General features: G+C 32.3%; 1 protein-coding gene across 1 annotated transcript in view; it reads left to right on the top strand.

Annotated features, from left to right (window-relative positions):
* Positions 1 to 1,897: 1,897 nt before the first annotated feature.
* Positions 1,898 to 25,322, top strand: part of LOC131851079 (spondin-2) — a 39,458-nt gene continuing 16,033 nt past the window's right edge. The window contains exons 1-2 of the mRNA XM_059201508.1: positions 1,898 to 2,111; positions 20,430 to 20,706. Of these exons, the coding sequence (XP_059057491.1) occupies positions 20,514 to 20,706 (193 nt within the window). The 5' untranslated portion in view covers positions 1,898 to 2,111; positions 20,430 to 20,513. The remainder of the gene's footprint in view (positions 2,112 to 20,429; positions 20,707 to 25,322) is intronic.

The raw sequence follows: 25,322 nt of genomic DNA, 5'->3' as shown, positions 1-25,322 counted from the left end.
TTGTTATTATATAAAGATTAACGTACAAAAACTGAAACATATACAAAATAAAAGAAAACGAATGTTAACTGCACGTTTAGCTTACAGTAACTCGTAAAAATTTACGTTGCTCGTAATCGCCCGATGAATGTTACGTTCAATGGGATAAAACGAATGTCCCCGGTCCCTTAGTCTATTTATTTTATGCATTCCACCCTGGTGATTTTCGGGCAGAGTTAATTTACTGGCCATTATATTAACGCTGGTTTGGCAGATGAATTCCATTCCGAACGTATCCTTTGTATTAAAATTGAATTTCTTTTATTGAATTTGTCAAATTTATCGTTAGCTACAGAATCACTTTATTAATTCCTGCGTCGGTCGCGTTCCCATTTGTTACAAAATGAAGGTTTTGTAATATTTTTGTCAAATGTGAGAAGGTAATTTTGATTAATATTAATTTCCTAATAAAATTAATTTATAGCTTATATTTAAATATAATGAAAATAAAAATTGATTTATAATTATTGTATTATAATCTCTTAACATAATAATTAATGTAATATTATACAAAATTTAATTGCAATTCAAAATTTTATTTTATATTTTATTACTAACATAGGATAGGTTATGTCATTAAGCTGTTACTAACAAAATGGATCATGTTGTCTGAAATAAAATTAATATTATTAAAATTATATTTTTTTATGATGTTGAATCGACATCATCTATAAAATTCAAAATTCAAAATATCATTATTCATGTAGGTCTATTACAGACTCTTATTATATGGCAAATCTATAGTCAGTTCGGAATGATTTCGATATGAGAAGAACTGACAAGAAACTCAGCTCGTATTTTTTTTTAATGTTGTACATATTTACAATAATACTATTCATTTAAATTCAAATTTGGGAGAATATAGTGACCACCAACATATGCTATATATAAAAAAATCTAATCAGTGTTCGCAACCCAAACAGACCAGTCCCCACAAGCAGCACCCGATCACGAGTATGACGGATGAGCCAGCCATCATTGCACTCAACCATATTAGAGGGTTACCGCCACAAGTTTGAACTTTGTAGCGAAAATAACTGTTTCAAGTTACTCCACTACGTCATTTATATTATTTATAGCATAAACTGTACCAATCACAGTTTTCACCCATTACAATATTTAATCAGATATACATACGTAATAATGTAGTAATAACCTTAGTCAGTTCTAAGATACAACGTATCTATCTCTTCAATGCACGTGTATTATCGAACCACAAAGCACTGTACCGAACAAAGATCTCTCCCATATATCTCAACATCCTCCTTTGAAACTGTTGTAGATATAGTGAATGCACTATAATGAAGCCATGTGACGTCATTTCACCGTCGCCCATTCATTAGTAAAGGCGAGACCACTATTTCGTCATCAGATAAAAAATAGAGTCTTGTGTCTGCCTCTGTTTATCCCATCTGCCCACATAATATCTTCTCTAATTTTTAAGAACATCGCCACAAGATTACTGCATCGTATAACAGATTACTCACAAGACTAGACATCAAACGTTTTAGTATTTTCATTATGTAATATTCACAACAAGTGTCCCATAAAAATAATAAGTACACGTGGTACCAAGAAACGTGTCTCTACCATCCTGTTACTTTTGCTCAGCAAATGCGCAACAAAATTACCAGGATAACATAAATAGTAAAAGTTCGGTGCTTCTACTAATCAACTCGATACTTGAAACTAGAAAAAGCTCGCACGCACAGCTTCTGTTATCCCATTACACGTAGCCCAAATAAACATCTAATTCTTTCCTGCGCACCTCTGCATCCCCATCTATCCCGCTTCAACAAATACACCCGTCTTTTTCTGTCTCAATTCGGGATTGTAGCACTTTGAGCTCCTAGTTTTGCCCGTGAGCTCGTGGCGTATGGACGTATTTTTTGCGACCGCAACCCGCTTCGACACGTTACGGGCGTGTTTTGCCGGGGCCTTAATGAAAAATTGATGAAAACGCTGGTTTAACGAGCCTCCCTACTGCACAGAGGCGTATTTAGACTGTGTTTTTAATTAAACTTTGTGCGCTGTATGGATATTGAGTGTATAATGTAGTCGTTGCTGACACGGTGAGTGCAAATGTTACGATGCCAATTTCAGGTAGATAACGTGTCTGAAAATCGTCATTCAGAGACCACGGGCAGAGATAAACTCTTTATAGATACCGTTGTTTATTCGCTATTTATTTGTCTAGAATATAAATAAATTTTTACATCTTTCTCCATTTGAACATCGACGTTCTTCTTTATAACAATAAGTTTACATGAAGACTTAGAAATACGTGAATATTTGTAAATATAACGTTATAAATATATTTGTTCACAAGAAATTGTAAATAATATACCTTGCATAAAACTCTGATTAATTACGCAGGTAATACAAACCATTGTTGACTTGTTGAAGCGTATATATACTACTTATTTTCTTAGTTCTAAAAAACGAATATTAGAAAAAAAACCCTAGAACTATAAACTTGTACATTGTTTAAAAAATGTTTACTTTCATATATATACTCATAGAATCTAACTCTATCTATTCCTTAAAATTACATAATTTATTGTAGACTTCAACTTTTCAATGTAGAGTAACTAGAGAGATTTCCTTTTATACAAAATAATATTTTAAAGTGTATATAATATAATAGCATCATTAAAATTCTATTTAATTCATAAATGTATGTTACGTCTCTTAGGGACTGAGTTTCACTCAAATATTATTCTCTAGAGATGAACCTTTCCTGAATTATTCTGAATCGATTGTTCATTCACAAAGTCTATAAGCTTCGTGTATTGGAGCAATTAGTTGAAACTACACATATTTGTGAATCAACTATCGCACGGTGCAAACATTTGTATTCATGAGTACGATTGTTTATATGTATTTATATAAAAAAAATATCTAAGTATTTATATTAGTTGTCTATTACCCATAACACAAGCTCTGTTTACCGTAAGACTAGATGGCGCTGTGTTAATTGTCCAGGATTATTTATTTATTATTAACTATATTTATATATAAATTCTATACTCTCATTGGGCTTCTTATGGGGTGGACAGAAATTTCTGAGTGCTATTGACTTTTATTGCTATATCTAACTCTTCCAGCTTGTCATAACTCGCTTTTTTCTCTTTCATTAGATCGATTTTGATCTATCTATGATCTCATGATTTATCTGATCATGATAGTTCAGGGTGTCTCCCGGCTATCTCACATGAAGAGACTAATTATTGACTATTCTGTTAACTATTATTATACATATAAAGTTGTTGTTTCTCTTGGAGGAGTTCTTAAAAAGTGATTCTAGAATCAAAGATGAATTTTTATTTATGTTTGAACAAGAGGTTTGTAACACTAATAGTCCCATAGATTAAGAATAATACTGGGACTGTTCCCAACTATCATAAAAATGTATAAATAAATAGCCCGTCACCCAGACCCAAACTAATCATTCAATTAGGTACTATTGTCATTAGACAACTGATAGTCATACTCGAATTTTATTTGTAAGTAAACAGAAAAACTACGCTAATATAAACAGTTATACTCACGACTATAAATATACTCGTATATTGATTTGTATTGTGCGGGAATCGAATTCGTTGACCATCGGAAGCTGAGGTAGAGTGCTAAACTGCTAGCCCACTCAATTTTATTACAGTTATAGTGATGTCAAATGACTCGAGGTATCGATTGTTTTAAAGACGTTATTTCTTTTATATATATATATATATATATATATATATATACATCAATAATTAAGAGTAAACATTTCTACTTATGTTCAAAATCAAATCAAATCAAATTTATTTGCTACGAACATAAAAAAAACTAATGTATACCTACATTAGTTGTCATTTAAGAAACTAAAATTAAAAAGCTTAAAAAATTATAATATGATGACTAAAATATATTATTAAAATTGTCATTTTAGAATATAATGTCCCATTATATTTTGGTATAGGTATATACCTCATTAGGTATGCAATTATTTTTATTTTTATTTTATTTACACGTAGACTTTATATACTACCAGCGTATTGAAAAAAAGTCAACATTATAAAAAAATTACGTGCATTTATGGTTTAAATGTCGTACATTTAATCCATCCGCATGAAAATACTATTTATTATATTTTACAATTCAGTTAAAATACAATTGTATAAAATACAGAGAACATTCTTCTGTTCAATACAAATGGAGAGTAAGCATCGTGGCCTAGTTATTTAGTCATATTACCCCCAAGAGGTAGTGACTTCAAATCTCACCGACGAAGATTACTCTTCGGTGAAGGAATTATCGATACTAAATTAAAAGAAATAATCCGAGACACGGTGGTAAACATTGATTGCTGATCTACTTATATATGTATTATTATTATCAAATAATTGCAAGTGGATCAGCGCAATTTGTTTTGCGTCAGATTTTCCCCATTCATGCAACATTTTTCACTGCATTTTTATATAGCCTTCTTCGATAAATCGGTTATCTAAAGGTAAAATAATTCTTATAATCGGATTATTAGTACCGGAGGTTACTCCGAACTATGTAATATTATGTAATCTGTGCTCCGAACATTCAAATCCACACACTATCTGCTTATCATACTAAAGCAATATAGACATTGTATGTATATAATCATAGTGCTAAATAGCAGATGGTTAGAAAATATTAACTAGCTTTTGCTAGAATAAAACATCGATAGACTCTGTGAAAGATGATATTACGCTTGAAAAGAGAGTAAGCTCAGATAGATCATATAGAGATCAAGGAAAGATAATATACTGCGCAGTTTCCAAAGAATAAGATATTGACGATTTCTTTTTCTTACATATCTTTTATACATTGTGATGTGTATAATTTCAATGATGGACATGGTGGTCTAGCGGTTTAGCATACCGCCTTGCTTCCGATGGTCGCGGGTTCGATTCCTCGAACGGCACAAACATTTGTATTCATGAGTACGATTGCTTGTATCGGTTTGGCTGTTTTCAAAATTAAAAATATAATAAGAGGGCGCTGTGTGAATTCTCCAAGATTATTACTATTATATAATCAATTATTTTTAAATTTGAAATCTGTTATTGATTGATTGAAGAAATTAATCTATACAGAATTGTATAAACTAGTCGTCGAAATTACACTATAATAAATTTAATTTATAAGTTATTAAGACTATCCTGCTATAATCTTAGGTACTGGTAACACACAAAAAAGTCACAAGAAATAAACAAAAGTGTATATGGTTCGTGGTATACGTGGATATGTCAAATCATACAGTGTGTGTAATAGTTTATTGAATTAATGTATTTATTAACATAATTCTTTAGAAAATTTAGCATTCTACACTCCTTCTGTATAAATAAACTACATATAAGTGAGCGAAATTCATACTCATCCGTCCGCTTTAATATATAGATACCATATTCAAATTCTTTAAGAATATATTGCTCTTCTTACCTATACACAGTTATCGATAATCGTAGAAAAACAGATGCCTTTTCTACGAGGTTTTGTAGTAATCTGTACCGGACTCTACGGGCCTACGGCGTAGTGCCCCTTACGATCTCTTCTTCATGTTATTTACGTTCTAGAATATTCTGATGATTTATTAGTATAACACCATTATTTATATATACCTAGTTGGTTAAAGTATTTTGAGTTTGGGATTCCGATTCTTCGAAAAATTTGTATTAATTTTCCTTCATTCAGCGTACTAAAATCAAACAAATATAAAGTAAGAATATTTTTCGACTCGATTCCTCGAAATAATATACCGAAATTTTATTTCTTTCTGCGAATTGTAAGCAAAATAATGCCTATTTATTTTTTATGTATACTATAATCGGTATTTCTTAAATTACCCGTTTTGAAATTACCGGTTTTCAGTGAAACACTATATTGCAATTAAAACTTTTTCTTGCTAAAATTGAGTGTTAATGATTCTCCGCGTTCGTTTATCTTCTTTATAAGAACTTTAACTATAAAAGGTGAATTAAACTTAACAGTTATTTTAGTATTCTTAAGATCTATTCTTATATATATTTTTATTACAAAAGTATGACAATAACAAAATACAAAATAATAATAGAAAATAAATCATAGACTAGTATAGTAAGTACTAAGGTACCCGTAAGGTAAACGTAGCTACCCTTTTGTATCACCCATTTCAGCCACCAAGCAGCCTGATTTGTAAGTTTTGATTTAGTTGAAGTGTCAACCAAGGTATCAATAGCAATAATCTAACAATCAACTGACAGTAACTGGTAACCATCGCCAATCCTACGCCCGTGATATCACTCAAATGCCATTCCAGAGGACTACGATATTATGTCTCTTACTTCAACAGAAACTAAAATACCATCCTAGTCATCTGGATGACCTGCACTCCTTAACAGTGCGGTTTTCTAAAAAATGTTTGCTATGCACAACCACATTATGGAATTACTGCAATGGTATTTCCGAATCGACACGATGTTGAAATGTTCAAGAAAAGAGCTTAATCCTTCTTAAAAGACCTGCAACGCACTTGCAATTCTCCTGTGCTCATGGACGGCGGTAATCACTTAACATCAGGTGAGCTGCAAACTCGTCTGTCCCCTGTGATATAAAAAAAGTCGTGTGTATAAAACACATAGCAAGTTAGGATGGTGGTTATACCATATAATATAACCAGTGCTAACCATCGCCTATATGGTACCCGTCCTCCGGAAAACGAATGCATGAGTGGTAACTCATACGTTGCTTTGCAGACTAGGGTTATACATCTTATCGTGGGTATGAAACACATCTTACAGAGCAAGTTACTTTGTAGCTAAATAAGGTGAAACTAGGGTACTCACGCATACGGCCTTTTACAAAGGTGCTTGATATAATGTATGTAGTACCGGTATATAATTCCGTAATCTGAGCTTTATCGTCACTAAAGCCAATTGAGAACCAATCTAGCAGCACGTACGGGGGCTGCATTCTCATGAATCTAATTAGAGTGGGAACAACTGATAACCTACTTATCATTGAATACGGCTGGGGTGACAAATGTGCCGGCTTACCCTAAGTAATTTATGGATCTGTGGCTTCAAATCCTGTACAAGGAAAACTAAGATATTTTATCTGTGGTATTAAGAGGCGCATCGTTTCATTGGTATGAATCGAAAATTTATTTGAAATTTAATTTCAATGTATTAACTAGAATAGATTGTTATCATTAATTGCTAGGGTGAAATAAGACCTTACTAACCAAGATTATTGGGCATCTTATCACTTTACATATAGCCAGTCTAAATTAGGAGTAGTAAACAATATGAAACGGTTGTCTATACATATAATAAAAATGTATGTGATTTGTTTCTAGTACTGTATATATATAATATCTCAGGACTCCTCAGGCACCATCTAGTTCTAAGCTTATGTTATTGGTACTAGACAACGGATATAAATACTTAGACATTTTTTTTATATTTATGAGTACAAATGTTTATACCGTGTGAGGAATTGAACCCGCGATTAGACCACTAAAGCATAACATGTCTATAAGAAAAACTACCCAAACCAATCCCAAAAACATGTTAGTTTGAATTTTTGTCTGCTTCTTTGTCCGTTTGTGCGCGCTTATCTCATAAACATCATAACCAATTTGGGTGTAGTCTTTAGTGATACAAAACATTTAGTAAACTTTAGTTAAAATTTTTGTCTGATTTAATCTAATGGACTGATTAGATTAAATCAGACAAAAATTTTAACTAAAAAATGGTTTATAAATTAAAAAAAATGTATATAGATACAAAGTCGAGGATACAGCTAGTATAAAATGTATGCAATTAATATCCTGAAATCAACATTGATGTGATGACACTTGTGATAAGTGTCTACTACACATTACTCGATAAATTTTCGAACGGATACATTTTTCAATTGCGAAAAAATGTTTAACCATTCCATTTTCCATTAAAGCGACGCCATGCCCAATGATATAGGGATGCTGCTCGTTGAGTTATTGTCACCGTTTTACTTCTGTAGACCAAGTCGAGTGTAACTTTATTGTTATTCCGTTGATATTCGCGAAATTACGGCTCAAATTACGGAAGGGAACACTTTTTTGTTGGCATTTTATGAATCTCCAAGGATCGGAGACGAGAAGTGACGTAAGACGCTAATTTTGCTCTCTTAGTTAAATTATGTAACTGAGAAAGTAAATGTTCTGTAACATTTTGCATAATATTGCGACGTAACGGTTGTGATTTTGTGAAAGTTTTTTTTTTTACTATAGCAATGGGAATTTTTTTAGTAGAATCTGCCATTCTATAGACACAGACTATAGCTTTTAATCATGTATTCCATCGTACACCCTCATGCTTTGTCATTAAAGCATAAATTCGAACTCAAAATTATTTATTAACATAGGACTATTCGGCCTCTTGTGCCGGTCATATTTTTTTGTCACTATCCCTACCATCCAGTTCGTACAGTTACTAGCTACAGTTGAGAGAAACTGGCAAGGAACTACAATGCTTCCTATATTGGAATATCTGTAGATTTTTACTATTACTATTTCTGTTTTGATTGGTAATTTTTATATATAAATGGGATGGTAAGTAAGCTGACGGCGTACCTGGTGGTAAGTGGCAACCTAAATCTATATACATAAAGAGTATAAGTAGTAACTGTGCATTACGTTTGATGTTTGGTATCATTCTACGGTTATGAATATACATCAAAATGTAATTATTTGTATCATTATTATTTCATCCGTAATGATTTCAATATTCCTTCAAAGCACTTTTACTAAAATAATTTCGATTGGACTCATAAAATAAAACGTAAACTTTTACAACCACTTGCAACAAGGTAACATCTGTAAGATAAAAAATTGAAATAACCGACATAGATTAAGAAATCTTACATCCGAGTGCGAAATGAAAAATCTGCTTTGGCACAAGAGAAATATGGTTGAAATTTATCCGCGGGAAGATTTAAGGAATCACTAAATCTCGCGGCTTCTGCATAGATGGAGACAAGTCGGGGCATTCTCTCGAGGTTTTATGCCCGTCACGATCGAAGCAAGCTATAAAGCGCTTTACGTTGGAAATTGAAAGTGACTTAAGCTGTAAAACGTAGCGAGTGAACGACTGGAAGCGCTTGAGGAAATATCAATTTCGGGTTGCAGCGCTTACACCGCTTTTATGTTTATTTTCTTGCCGTTATTTCAGTAAGTAGATTGTTTGTATGTGAACAGGTGTTTATGTTATATTGCATCTACACATAGAATACATAATGTAGAAGTGTACTATTCCATTAAATTCAATTGATTTTAAAAATAGGAATTTTCGATATTTTAATGTAATATACAAATTTAAACGTAATACTAGGGTATTTAAAGTTTAAAATAATAACAGCAACTAATTGAAAATAATAACAACATAAATATACGTACCGATCGGGTTTCTTTCCAATTCTTCTCAACTGAAGAATCTAGTCGAATTGGGTTGTCGGGATAGTAATAAAAAATGGTGACTTACATAAATTGACATTAAAAATAATTTATTAATATATAAGGGAAAAATGTTGGGGCACTTGATACGACACGACGACCTAATATATGGAAAGAGAGGAAGGGGAAGACCAAGACAGAGCTATATCAAGCAAATTAAAGAAAAAGTTGGAGTCGTGTCGTACCAACAGCTAAAAGGACTGATGGAAGATCGTGGAAGGTGGCGAGAGCTCCACCGACAAGAGCACAGCTCTTAAATTATGAATGAGAATATATATACTTATCCATATTCATAATTGACTTTTAATTTATATATATATGAGTAAGTATAAAATGGATATAAGTCACTTACTTAATTTTAAATATATTAAATTGGAATTACAAGATATATGGAAAGAACGTCCTAGTCTTCATAAGTGCTACTTCGGACAACTCTATATATGATATTTTGTGACTTACGTAATGTTTAATCACTTCGAGTCTATCGTGAGCTCATTCTTTTGTAAATAAAATATATAGAATAAAAGAAATTCGGGTTATTACTACTGATTGTACCTACCTACTGTTATTTCTATAAGCAAGACTCTTGTTGAATTCATGCTTCAGTACATTTTAAACACAGGTGTGTTATCTTATTTCAGACTGAGGGACTGTCTAAACAAGTTCATTTTGGGTTCTGTTCATATTTCCAAACATTTTGCTACGAGTATATTATATTTTATAGTAGTTACCCGCCCCGGCTTCGCACGGGTGTACATGTATTATATATATAAACCTTGATTTTGAATCACTATATTTATTACTAAAAACTGCATTAAAATCCGTAGCGTAGTTCAAGAGATTTTATACTATGTAAGAATTATAATATACTCATTAGGTATCCACTTAAAGAGTATATTTTCTGTTATATCGTCAAGCTATTGTATGTGTAATTACTATAAGACAAAACTTTGAAACTTTGACTTCATTGTCACGAGATATAGTATGGACAGTATAAATGTAATATCAAATTTCTACTTTCCTATTTGGTAGTTTAGTAGGTATTGTATACTTAAACAATACCTAGGTAAATAGCAAATAAAATGAGTCGACTCCATTGTTATACCTTTTCAATAAAGTTTTAGGGAAAATAAAATATAGTGATTCCTTTCCCAGTGGACTAAATATAAATACATACATATATATAAGACTAATACACTAACGACTGTACAATATGCATCAATTCACAAATGCTAACAAATGCTTGAACTCTCTTTTTAAAAATAGAACATCAATTCATATTTAAATACACAACTTCGGAATTTTATTTAATACCACACCATCAAAATAATTAAAAAAAGAAAATTAATTACTACACTTAACACAACATGAAACAAATTTAGATCTATTCATTAAGTAACTAAAATAATATTTCATTCGCCGCATCTTGTTATAAATTCCCGCCAAAAAACAACAATGTTTTTTTTTATTCAGGTATCGAGGCAAAGGAATCTCGTTCCTTCATCCATGAATCCCCTCATTGGACGTTCGGAACTATACAAAAATAGACCTGAAATAGGTCATCGGACGTTGACAACGGCCACCGTGGCACGTTTAATGGACGTGATAAATTTACCACACGTTAAATTATGTTTTGGTTAATCAATAATACCACGTGTTTATAAGCAAAGATACATTGTAATCTGTCTGCATTTACATTTGTCTCTACGCTAGCTAGGTATTGAGGTTTTATTGTTGAGGAATTTTGTAAGTTGTCTCTCTTTTTTTACTAAAATTTAAATGTTAGCGTATTGATGTGATCTTGTATGGACGTCACTTATATTATTATAAATAAAATGTTTCTAAAAACGTAGTGATTAGTTACTTAGTGAATGTTTTCACAAAAAACTGAAGAGAAATTTTGACGTTATCGACGTGCAAATTTTCTTTTCAGTTCATTCGGTTTCATGTTTGACCGATTAATATAAATAATTCTCTATAAATAACACGACAATAACAAAATATTGAGCGCACGAGTTATAACCTCAAAATTTATTTAAAGTCTTCTGAAACATTTTCGTGTCAGTGTATATTTATACCAAGGTCTTCTAACTTATTATTACTTTTAAAATATAATAATAATATAGAATATTAAATGGCCTCATTAGCAAAGTATACTTTTTCATATACTGATTGTCACGGAATCCATCGACATTCCTCAGATACATGGGGATGACAAAAGGAGGATATTTTATTTAAATCACGGGTTGAGGTATTTTTTTATGGAACGGAAATTATAAACCAGTTGATATACCTTATGGTAGCTGTTAATTTCACTATCTCACTCCAACGATTGAGCATGCAAAACAAGCTACATGGTGTTAGCAATAGGTGAGACAGAACTTTTACTTCTAAACAATAAGAATTATTCTTATTTTTTAGAAGTATTCTTAGCTTCCTAAAAAGAAGATTTCTAAGAAAAGGTGTGAGTAATTCGTCCATATCATTGCGACAGTGGATATTTTGTTTTACGTTTCCCATTTGGAGAAACGTATCCTACGATACGCCTACGCACATCAGCTATTCATTCAATCGGCAAGTGCTCTCGTGAATAATTTATGTACACCATTACAAGTGGGCGTTGCGGCTACTTATATTACTATATTTGTGGTAAATTTTAATAAGATTATTTTCAGGAAGTGGGAACACAAATACTAAGTATTTAATATTGATGACTAGTTGTATACCGTGGTGATGCCAGTGTGAATACATTTTATGTTACTCTCAGCTGTCATCGTAGATTATAGTAGACATATTAATTCATAAGTAAGAATAATAATATCTCCGGACAATTCGCAAAGCGCCATCTAGTCCCAAGTTTTAATTTTTTGTTTTTTAAGGATGACAATGGAATGGTGCACCCGCCTGCGCTTACGGTTTACGCTGGCGGGGCACCAGTGGAGGATGACAAGATGAGCATGAGGTCAGGTCAGTTAGGCCATCGTGACAAATTCACAAGGAATTTATCACGATGGTTTTCAGGAGGAACCGCGTGGAGGTCAACCTGACTTGGTACATTGCTAGTGATGGGGTTATAAGTCCACATTACTAACAATCCCCTTACCTCATTGCACTACTTGATTCAATTCAATTCAACACTTCACTAATTCAATTAAATATAACAGTCAACATTTCTTTGCTTTCAATCACTTTAGTTTGGATCAGCAAAGACATCATCATCACTCGAGATATGTGACCTTACTCTCCTGTCATGCATAATATGTGAACCATTATTATAAAAAGAACAGATTTCGTATTTATTATATTTATATATTATAAATACGAAATCTTATACGTATTTGTTATATTATATTTTGACCTCCACGCGGTTCCCCCTGGAAACCATCGTGATAAATTCCTAATGAATTTTTCACGATGTACTAACTGACCTAACTTCATGTTCATCTTATCATCCTCCACTGGTGCCCCGCCAGCGTAAACCGTTAGCGCAGGCGGGTGCACCATTCCACTATCATTCACAATAAAAAAAGTAGTGCAATGATGACTGTTAGTTTAGAAAAGGTGTAAATGTAAGCCGTGAAAATGATTTCTTAATTAAATTAACACAAAAACCACTGTACGGACCTATATAAATATAAATATCGACTAGTCGCCCCGCCGATACGGAAATCAAATTATTTCGGCAGCCGAAACACGACAAGGCTCTTACGGCCGACGGATGATGTAGGATCGACGGACGCTTAATGACTTGGATACATTAATAATGTCCGGCTCTTGATTTAAATGGAATTCAATTTTCTGGAAAATATTTGAAGCGCTTAATAAATATGCTGGAAAGTATTAAACGACCGGACCGATGATTACTTTCATAATTTGGACTAATATCTATTCAGATGTACCTATACCTATATTGCTTTCAATGAAAAACCAACCTTATCTCCTTATGTACAAAGTTAAAATTATATTAAATTAAAAGTACTGAGCCGAAGATCAGTGTTAGTATTCATAAAACTGAACAACTTGATATAAAAATCAAAGTGGAAAACTAAAACAATTTTTAAGACTTTCCTACAAGATGCTGGTTACGTGATCAAATTAGTACGAAATATTCAAAACTCAAAATTTATTTTCATTTTCCTTTAAGTATTTTTCTTGGTAAAAGTGGTTCACATTCATGAGTATTCTACCACTCATGTGGCTTGGTATAAAGTTTTGTACCGTTTATTAAGCCCATATAATAATATCTCAGGATAACTCAAACAGTACCAACTAGTCTCTAGCTAAGTGGAGCATGTGTTACGGGTACTAGACTACTACTACTGATAGAAATACTTATAGAATAATAGAATATAAAAACACTACTAACTTACATTGAAGCACTTTTGAATAGTCATCACATTGTTTTTTAATCTACCGCTCATTCGGAAAGCTGTCTCATTACAGTTCACCTGTTCTTTAAATGTATACGTAATATACATAGAAAAAACCCAGACCAATATATACAATCATACTCATGATTGCATTCTTGTATCGAACTCACGACCATCGGAAGCAAGGCGATGTGCTAAAGCGCTGTACTACCGAATTTGAGATATAATATTTTTTCCTTACTTTATATGCTGTTAAGGGTCTATATTATATATATATATATATAGTTACAGATTAAAAGTTTGTTAAGTAATAGGACATAAATATAGTTCCAAACAATTAACTTTCAGAAAAATAAAAATATTGCGATTCTAGAATATTCTAAATGCAGCATAATGCAGAATACCAGCTAGTTTAGTATTTCCTTTGATAACTTTGGTGGTGCAGTGATTTATTGCCCTATCTTCCGATAGCTGTGGTTTTGATCATAAGTACATACCTTGTTTGTAATGGGTAATATGACTATTTTAAGGTTTCTATAATGTCTTCTATAAACATACAATATTCATATGAATATTTGTATGGTATATTTATAAAAGATGAGCTTAATTATTCTATTCTATTATACACATTTAAAAAATGTTTTAATAAAAAATGTGTTATTTAAAAAAATCATCAATTAATAGTACAAAAGTCAAGCTAGAGTTCCAATGTTCTATATTCAAATTAATAATTAGTAAGTAGTCTAACCACAATACATATCGTTTCGAAAATAGAACAATTCTTAATTTTTCATTTTCATTCTAAAATCAAATTAAAAAAAAGATGTAAGTAAAAATATTAATTATTACTTTTTGTTGAATTTTAAATATAGAACTTAATCCAGTTTGTTCCGTTATGAGAATTTATACAGATGCCTACGATGTTTTACAGAACTTTATTTTTAGATAATTTGAATTATATTAGATACAAAAACTCAAGGGTACCATAGGTTACTATAATCAAATTTGTATTTTAATATCAATATATTTAGGGTATATTTTATGTTACCAGGTCAGATTTCAATATGCATACCTAATTATGCAGAAAACGGAACATCAAATGAACGTCATGAAAGCATTCCTTATTCCTTTATCTCTGCAGCTAAATCCCATTATGTTATATTATATACAACCGGATCTTCCATTAAGATATTACTAAGTAACCAAGCGAGATATATAACGTTGCTAAATTTCGTTGGTACCGAATCTGCGAGGTCTAATGAAGTTTTAATAATTCAAAATGTTCCGAAGCACTTCGTCTAAGTTTTGGGAGTATTCGAGTCGTGGTCTCTTCGTAATGTTAATTGGCGGACTTTATAAGCAGTTTAGATATTTAGAAGTTTGCTTCGGTTGTGGCGTTTACTTTATTTTGTTACTCGCTTTATGGACTTATTGGGTTTATGTTTATGAAGGCCGACTCCGATAACTGGTTATTATTGGACTTCGTTGAAGTTGATTAAATCAAATTGTCATTATTTATTTATTTATTTTATACAATTGTCTTTACCTATTAGCAATATCAGAGACAATCTGTACAGCCCTACTACTAAGAGATGTTATCTGTTTGAAATTTTAAGAGACAATCTATATGCTTTATCATCGTACAGCGCTATGACCAAGAGATATCTTTGTATCAAATTCAATTCAAACGAACTACAATAAATCGAGTTATTCAGCAGTTCTGTAGTATATTCAGAATATCACCAAGATAACATATATGACAAGATATCATGGCATCCATAGTGCGTGATACAGCAGACCATAGATTCACGTTTCGTATACTGAAGAAATAGTTTCAGCTTTTCTTGGAAGAACCTTACGCTATATACAGTCTCAGTATCTTATCTAACGATGAAACAGTTTTATTGCATAAATAGGTAAGGATAAGTAGATATTTTTCTTCTCTTTTATTACGTTTCAAACATTTTTCGTCTGCACGACGTTTCGGAATGAATGCACCTACTTCAAACACAAAAGTCGACTCAACTAAAGCGATAAGTAATGCAGCTAGCATTACTTGTAGCTTCAGTTTTCTCAATACGAATGTATGAACTTCGCTCACGATCGATGCACATAATATTAAAACTTATGTATAAAAGGAGAGTAAACTCAGATATGATGGCTGATAGAGATCAGTGGAAGAAGAGAATATACTGCGCCCAAATATAGGCAAGGTAATAATGATACTATGGAATATCAGCTGGCTATTTATAGCAGTTTCACTGCGATTCTCATTACCGTGAGAATATATGAAAATTCTTTTACAATTTTTTTTATGTTTGGCTATAGAGATTGTTTGTTTATTTTAAATTACTATTGTAATTTTTCGTTCGATTTACTTTTTTTTCTAGCTTGCTCGACTTGTTTCTAGTATATATCTAGGTTTTCCTTTCACGCATTGACAGATGTTATATACATGGTTATTTGTAAAGGTTACAGTTATTTCTATAGCAAGTGAGACAATTTAATATCATGAATTGTCTCACTTTTCAGGAAGCAAAAAACAAACCAAATTTTTTTTTCATCCTGAATAGAATGTTTATTGAAGTGCATAAAAAATATTTTACATTTCTACTTCGCTTCTTAACAAATGGCGCAGGCGCAGTATTTGTTTATTACAAAATATACTTTATATATATACATAATCCGTAGCATAATATATATTTATATGTATAGCTGTATATACAAACCGGATCATTCCAAAAAAAAATACAGCTTTAATTTGAAATTAGAAGCACCGCGCCGTTAAAATGCCGAGGTATTTACATAGCAGCAGTATAACTAGCATTCAGGTCACGCTCTTTAGCCCATTTCAGTTCTAGCGTGGAGCTCTTGTAAAACGTATTGAGGGCTGATTATGGCTTATTACTCTCAAAATAATCTTACCAAGTATTGAAAATGTTGTCTTTTATACTTGGACATAACTACAAGTTCTAATTTAGGCAGACCAAGTCGTGGTGCGGCATTCTTGTAATCAGTAATAAAATAAAGTAAGCAGAATCTAAATTATAGTACAGATACAGTGGGAAAGAGAATTGTTAATAATATAGACTGATGACCCTATTGATAGCAATATACCATGTTAGGTTGACCTCCACATACTTCCCTTTGAAAACCATCATAATAAATTTCTGGTGAATTTGTTACGATGGGCTAGCAGACCCGACCTCATCTCATCTTCATTGGTGCCCCGCCAACGGAAATCGTTAGCGTAGACAGGTGCATTTAAAAAAAAAGTCCATTACCATCCATTTAAAAAAAAAGTAAATATATATAAATCTCTAATATTTTACTTTTTTTTGGTTGAGTTTTCCCGTTCTGGGAAAGGCAAAAGTACACAGCCTATACAGCCATTATTTCGGTATTGTTTTCATATTGTATTTCCTTCAAATAATTGTCTTCACAAGTTATCTTGAAATGTTTATATGACGTACTCAAAAATAGGGTTTCTGGGTTCTTCAATAGATTCTGGATGGAGCACGGGATCTCCACTTTATCATATAACTAATATTTTACGTCGTAGTTTTTTAATGTCGAACGGCGATGTTTTCGATGACGTTAACAGTTTCTACCCTTTGAAATATTGGAAAAAGTGTCAATCAAATTGTACCGTACCACCCTTCATGGGAGCCGCAGGGAATGTGGGCGTTACACAATATTTACGTGAGTATGTACACTGTGTACCATGGGGTCCGTCATATCATATAAATCGATATGATGGGGAACATAAAATGATATGTTTTTTTGTTTATGTAGAACTACATATATAACCGTCACCTCTCTTGAACTCTATTTATTTGGCATCGTCATCATTTTAGTCTGTATCTATTCACTGTTGGATATATAGGCCTTTCCACCACGTGCTATCTTCCACCTTCCGCAACCATTCCCGGCTACCTTCTCGTTATCGTTGGTCCATCTTGCAGGATATCAAAATTCAACCGAAATACAACCTAAAAAGGAAGCTGCTTACATGAACAGCGGTATCATGTTATCAAGAGATATCTGAGGTACTCTTGCATTGATATTCCAGAGTGCACTGTTATATTACTGTCTTAATTTCAATCCTCAATCTAAACACATTTTACAAAGCAAGCTGCTTGCGTAAACAGCGGTATGACGTTATCATGAAACGTCCGTGATACCACTTATGATTGATATTATAAAATATCCTGTAATTTCTGTTTTAATTCAATCTTCAACCGAAACTCACCTTACAAAGCAAGTTGCTTGACGATTGAAATAGGTGAGTCAGAAAGAGAAAGAGAGGGACGTCTTTGTACGGACTCTACCGCGATAAAAGCGAATTATTGCAGCAATAGTATACTTTACAATAATGATGGCCGACTATAACAGTCATATACTTTTATTGCTGTTCTCAGACACAAATGTTGCAATATAACATTATTTTCGTTCGTAATGATTCGCTTTGAAAGTTTTCAACCATTTTCTGTTTATACAAATTGCGTAACGGTACATTTATCGTGTACACATTTTATTTATAAATGTAAACAAGAATGTTTAAATACCAACAAAGTTTAAAACAACATTTTCTTTATTGACATAGTTGTGAATATAGCGTGTATTTCAATGTTGTACGTATAAATATATGTACATATATCTAATAGCTATTATTAAAAATTATAGCATTATAGGTACTGCAAAGTGCCTTTAAATTATACATTTAATTAATTGTGCTACGTTCAAAATATGCTTTCTTGGATCTTTATATAGAGGTTATTTTTGATTCGTCTTTTTTTAAATTAATTAATTTCATTTAATAATTGTGTATCACAATAGTGAATGTAATGTCTTTATATAGTTTATTTATATCTATAGTTATTTCAAACCAACTAGCTGTAAGTTTATATTGTATTAAGTGAATAAATAAATAAATCTATCAGGAATTCAGCCAAACAGAAATGAGAAACTTTACTATTGTTGCAATCTTTCATAATTATTTCGTGTGAATACCAAGTACCGCAATATCATAATTCATAACCATCCATATAGTCATATACCTTACAAATAGAATTAAAGTTTTTAAATTTATATTTATAATTTATTTATGTTATATTATATTCTATACCACAAAAACAGTAAATATTCTCAAATACTATATGTGGATATATGTATATGTGGCACATAGAAACCCACGCTGTCAGTGACATACGAACTGCAATGTAGTTTTTCACGTGTTTTTATTCGGTTAATAAATTGATGTCAACTGTTCGTTTTGGACGGACATAAGTTACGGAACGGAACAAATTACCGGAATTAACGGTCTTAATATGTTTTTAACGATTCCGGCTAGCAAATTGTATGTTTACACATTGATGAAACAAAATACAATGTAAATTACACGGATAAGACAATTGTATTTCGAAATTCAAATAATATATTATCTGTATAATAAAAAAGAATATTCGTATTTAGAATAAGTTAAAAATAAAAAATATTTAACTCTTTTCATCGACACTGTATTATTTTTATCATAAATAAACTCAATTTAATTAATATATTTGATAATGTAATACCTTTTAACATTTAAAAATAAGACAAGCCCGGCATTTACTCGAATATATAAGAAATAATAAGAAAGTTATATATAGGAGTGTAGATATTAAATATTTTACAAAGAAAGTCCATCTACTCCTCTTCTATGATTACTATTCTATGAGTATTATCATTGTCTATGTTACATAGTGATACAAATGCATTACTTTCATCTCACAAGAGTTATCTGATGGTAATATTTACCACACAATGTGTGATTTACGCGTCTAGTGTCGTTCAAACTTGGACATGTTTCAACAATTCTGTCTTGATCCAAACCGATATATCACCTCAAAGGAACATAAATAGATCAGGTCAACACCCTCTTTTTACTCACGTAAGAGATGAAAAGGAATGCTATGAATTCATACTACGAAATAATGAATGAATCCCATCTGTGTAATTTTTAACCAGTTTGGAAAGTGACTGAGATAATAATGTGTTTTTTTATTTCAATTATTCTGCAACTGCCTCGTACCTTGTAATTTCACTGCACAGTATTTAAAAGTAGCTTTTGCGATCAGACAACAGGTCATAAATTGATGTAGACCTAAATATACATACAACTTGGTGCAAATTGGTATTAAATGCATCAATGATAATAATATTAAAAAGTATAAGTATACTGACGCCCACGGTGATCTAGCAGTTAGTTAGTTAGTTAGCACACCGCGTTACTATCGATGGTCGCGGGTTCGATTCCTCGCACGGTACAAACATTTGTATTCATGACTAGATTGATTGTATCGGTCAGTTTTCTATATATATATATTATATGTATGTGTTTATAGTAAAAGATATCTGTATTCATATCAGTTGTCTAATATCCATCACACAAGCTCTGTTTAGCTAACTGTAGCTTTGGAACTAGAGTGCGCCGTGTGAATAGTCCTAAAACATAAATAATTAATATTTAAAATAATCTCTTGTTCCAGGTACAAGGATAAGTGGCATGTTGTGACACGGTGACAATGACGGAGAGTTAGTGTTGTGAAAGTGTCGATATCGATATCGATAAAATGGCGCGGTTGTTGCTAGCGTTGCTGTTGCCGGCGCTGGCCGCCGCTGCGATGTCGCCCGGCGACACGGAGACGTGCAATCCGGATAAAATGACAGTTTACCGGGTGGTGCTGCACACGTATTGGACCAGGGAGAAATTCCCCAAACATTACCCGGATTGGAGGCCGCCGGCGCAGTGGTCAAAGATGTATGGTAAGAATCTTTATAATTACAATTTAATTAGTTAATAATATTCTTCATCTTTATTTGTCTCAAATGATGAACTCTTTTTGCTTTGTATGTTTTATTTTCTTACTATGTGTATTTTTTCATTTTTAAATTACATAGTATAAAACAAACAAAGTCGCTGCCGCTGTTTGTTCGCTTATATCTTTTAAATTACGCAACAGATTTTATTACAGTTTTCAATAGATAGAGTGATTCGAGAGGAAGGTTCATATGTATAGTACAAACCGGAGAAATTAGAAGATTTATGATTTATCCAGAAATAAAAGGTACTAATCGAGACAAAATTGTCTACAACTAAGATGGGCAGTGAGTCCACGATGATATATATACATATGTATGTGTATATACACACAGAACATTTTCACCCTTATAATATTAGTAGATTAGTGTCGAGAGACGGCCGTGGGTCGGCTCCCTGCCTCGTTACATTCAAATATACTCAGCGAAATGTGGTCATATCAAGTGTTGCGTTCAACATTATATCGATAATTGACAATGCCTCTGACAACCCTATCTGGGATAACAGTGGTCAGCATTTTTTTTATGATAATGGAATGGTGCACCCGACTGCGCTGGTTTGGAACCAGAGGATGATAATAAGATGAGCATGCGATCAGGTCAGTTAGCCCATCGTGGAAAATTCATCTGGAATTTAACGTGATAGTAGAGGTCATGGCACATTGCTAGCAATGGGTCAACAACAGTCCAAATTACAAACAATCCCCTTCCCTCACTTCTTAGAATTCCATGGACTCACCGTGCAGGTGCCGAGTCCATCGTGTGGCAGAGAGGGAAACTCCGAGCAGTTCACGGAACTTATGGTTCGGGTGTAGGTTTAATTGTGTCCTTTGCATACATACGTTAACACTCACCTTCACCGCTCGTGTTTCTCTCCCTGCCCAGCCAAACTTAGAACGAGTCTGCTAGTACGCTTTAGATACACTTGTGCCAAATATGGTAGGAGTTTTAGATACATTTGTATATTTGAAGTTTAGGGAAATAAAAGTGAGAATATTTATAAATTTAAAAAAAATTGATTGGATAAAAATGATCGCCGTATTGAAAACTTTGTCCATTGAAAAGTATATAAAATAAATTATAATTGCAAAATTTCTCCCATTCACAGCGAAGCACTTGAAAGTTCGGGGCTTCGGGAATAAATTTGCGGCATTGTGTGAATTTACTTGCAATAATAGCAATGAATAAATTGTTTTCGCATAAATTTACAATTCAAGTAGTTACCATCGAAAGTTTAGCGAGGAGAATTGTTTACTTGACCGAAAATTATGATACACTTTCTTAAATTAATTAATTTATTAGCAACTAGCAGACCATTTTCTTCGTTTTTGAATTTATTTCATTGCAGCATATAAAAGTAATAAACGAGACAAAACGGTCTACAACTCAGAAGGGGCAGTTCACCCTCCCTGCTATTCTGTTACAGCCTTTATTAGTAAATTAATATAATAAAAGATCGACGACGATGATAGCACTTAAGTTCATATGCAGATCTTACATAATATATACATATATATTATGTATATAGCCCATTTATTAAGGAAGACTCTTTTTTAATGAAGACTTTATCTTTATCAAAGAAAAAAAAAATTCTTAATAAATGAGCTATTGGACACTAAAGGAATTTTCAAAATTCGATCAGTAGTACCGGAAATGACCCTGAATAACGTAACGGGAGAGATCCGTTACGTTATTCAGGGTCATTTTCATTGGCCATACCATATACAAATCAATAGTTTATACATTTATTTATTTATTAATATTACTTATATTACTGTTTTCTTGCATCAGTTATAGAAACGTATGAATTGATCGATGATAAAGATATTCAAATAAATAGCACAAAAGACGTTATTGTCGATAAGAAATCTCTTCCAGACAACCTTGAGTAAAAGGTAATGTTATAAAGTAAATGTTAATCTTACTAAATAAATAAGAACACTGAACAATTGAAACAGCGCCACATAGTCACATGCTAAGCAGAGCTTGAGTCATGAGTAATAATGATTATGGGTACTAAACAATTGATATCGTTTTGTAAATAAGTACATAACAACATATAAAATACCCATTCATATACAAACAATAATACTCATGACTACAAGTGTTTGCACGATATGAGGAATCGAACTCTCGACCATCAAAAGTAGAGTGGTCTACTAAACTGTTAGACTACCGAGCCGATGCGATGCCGCGATATATAACTTCTTAAGGGTCGGCTATGCATGTGACACCCCTGTTGTTTCAGGCGTCCATAGGCTACGGAAACCGTTTACCATCAGAAGGGCCGTATGCTTGGTTGCCACTTACATGGTATAAAAAAAATGATTTTCTAAAATAAAATTATTATAATTGTCAATAAAAACTATTATGTTACATTTAAAATTATAATTTATTTTATTTTAAAATTCAATATAAATAAATAATAATTTTCTGAACAAAATCTACATTGTATCAATAAACTATAGTACAAAAGGTGGACTTAATATATTATTATTCGCTTTGCATCCTGAAATATAATAATGCTTATTATCCTTAATTAGTGCAACAACATGTGTGGTTCAATGTGAAATTGTGAATCATTTTGCAATGATAATGTTCATAACAGACAAGGCTACAAGTCAATGACACGTGATAATGGACGTACATATAATACATCCATTCAAACAATCTGAATGATTTTATGCTGAATAAACCATTTAATGATGATAGCTATATCATTCAATCAGAAAATTGGTGTAGGTATTTTGTAGGTAATTTATTTATGCCATTGGAATGCTCTGTAAACAGCCTATAACAGTATACCTGGTCATTTTATAAATTAAAAAAAAAGTTGTATAGCTAATACTCTATTGAATCTACTACTCATTAGAACAGAATAAATTAGTTATAGTTATCAGAGCAGATCATTCCCTACAAGCAGCACCTATTGACGAGTATAACGTATAAAAAACCTTAATAATTAAAATCTATATTGTTACAGCACATTCGAGTGGTCAATATTATTTCTGAAACCAATGATAAACCTATCACTTGCCTCGAAAAACGCCAATAAATTGGCGGAATGAAATAAACAGCAGTGTGTATTTATTTTCCGTACAAGTCCTCCTCATTATTTTTATTGCTTCTTCTATATAAATGTCAAAACAGCATTTAACGTGTAAAGATATTGGCTCCCGCTGAAATATTGGCACGATTGGCCATCGGCCAATAAAGTAACGGCTTATTTGAAATTAATTCATTTATAAGAACTTCCAAATGGCCTTTTCTTGGAAAAAGAGCGAAGAGTTTTAAATCATCCCAGTGTTTATAAAGGCCGGACCAACTTTAAAAATAAAGCGTACAACTTTGTTAATTGTCTGCCCACGCAGGCGTCCTACTTCGGAGCAAATATTTTTGCCTGGGAAATTCGACCGTGAACAAATATATGCAAGAAAAATATATTTATTTTTTATGAATTATAGGAAACAGGTTATGTCGTAACTACTTCTATAATAAAATTAATCGATCTAAATAGTTTAATGAGGTATGACGAACAAATACCGAAATAAACTTAATCTAAAAGTTTGTATTTATATCATAACGAGCTGGCCCGCGTAACTAAGTTTTGCGTAAACCCGCGTTGCTAAGTAACAGTTTATATGTAACGTGCAACTGATTGGAACGAGAATAAATTATATTTACTGCTGTATATCTGTAATCCACTGAATATCTCCATCAATAAGTTGTCATGTCAGACTATCAGTGTAGGCACCTCAGACTGCTTTTGTACAGTCTTCCTCGGTTCTCGTCCTATCGTTCTGTCAGTTATAGAATCCTACTATACGGCAGCACGTACTCTTAAATTAATTATATTAAAAATATATAATACTGTTTACAGTGATTCATGAATGATATCAGAGTGTAGTGAACTCACGGGTTGCCAATTGGCATGGTTACAGCACTACTCTATAATATTGCTGTATTTTAATAGTGTCATTTATACGGCAGGTGTATTTTAAGGCGTACTTATCGGTACCGGTGTCCCGGCAAGACATTTTTAGAATACTTAATTTTTTTTATAACAAACAACATACCGTTACGACTGTAATCACAGATGAGGTAGTTTGAGGCATTATTGAGTGTCGCAGTAGTGATGAACACAGCACATGACATATTCATATTTCGCTCGATATATTTTGAACACCTCGTGGCAGCTGCCATCTGGTGGATTAAGTTTTGATTTAATATCGGTGTTTCCTTTACCGAAGAGTTAGAAATATAATTTGCCACACATTTTTTTTTTAATTCGGTCAGATTTAACCTCATGATCTCATGAGTGTAATTCAGGGTAGTAAGCTACTAGGCTACGACACTATTAATATTATTATATTTAGATTATTTATTACATACTATATAGTCAGAACTTCGAAAAGTTATTCGTGAAACCGATTAACTTCAAATTTGTTGCCGTTCCTAAAGACTAAGGTGTTAACTTTTTAACCTGTAATTTTATTACTTCATTTTGTTATTAATAGGATAAGCTTATAAAAGAACCTACTACAAATACGTGAAAAAGAGGT

The sequence above is a fragment of the Achroia grisella genome, unplaced genomic scaffold (assembly GCF_030625045.1).
Source record: "Achroia grisella isolate CSIRO2021 unplaced genomic scaffold, CSIRO_AGI_Agris_v1 utg780, whole genome shotgun sequence".
Taxonomy (NCBI): Eukaryota; Metazoa; Arthropoda; class Insecta; order Lepidoptera; family Pyralidae; genus Achroia; species Achroia grisella.
This window is presented reverse-complemented; position numbering and strand designations above follow the sequence as displayed.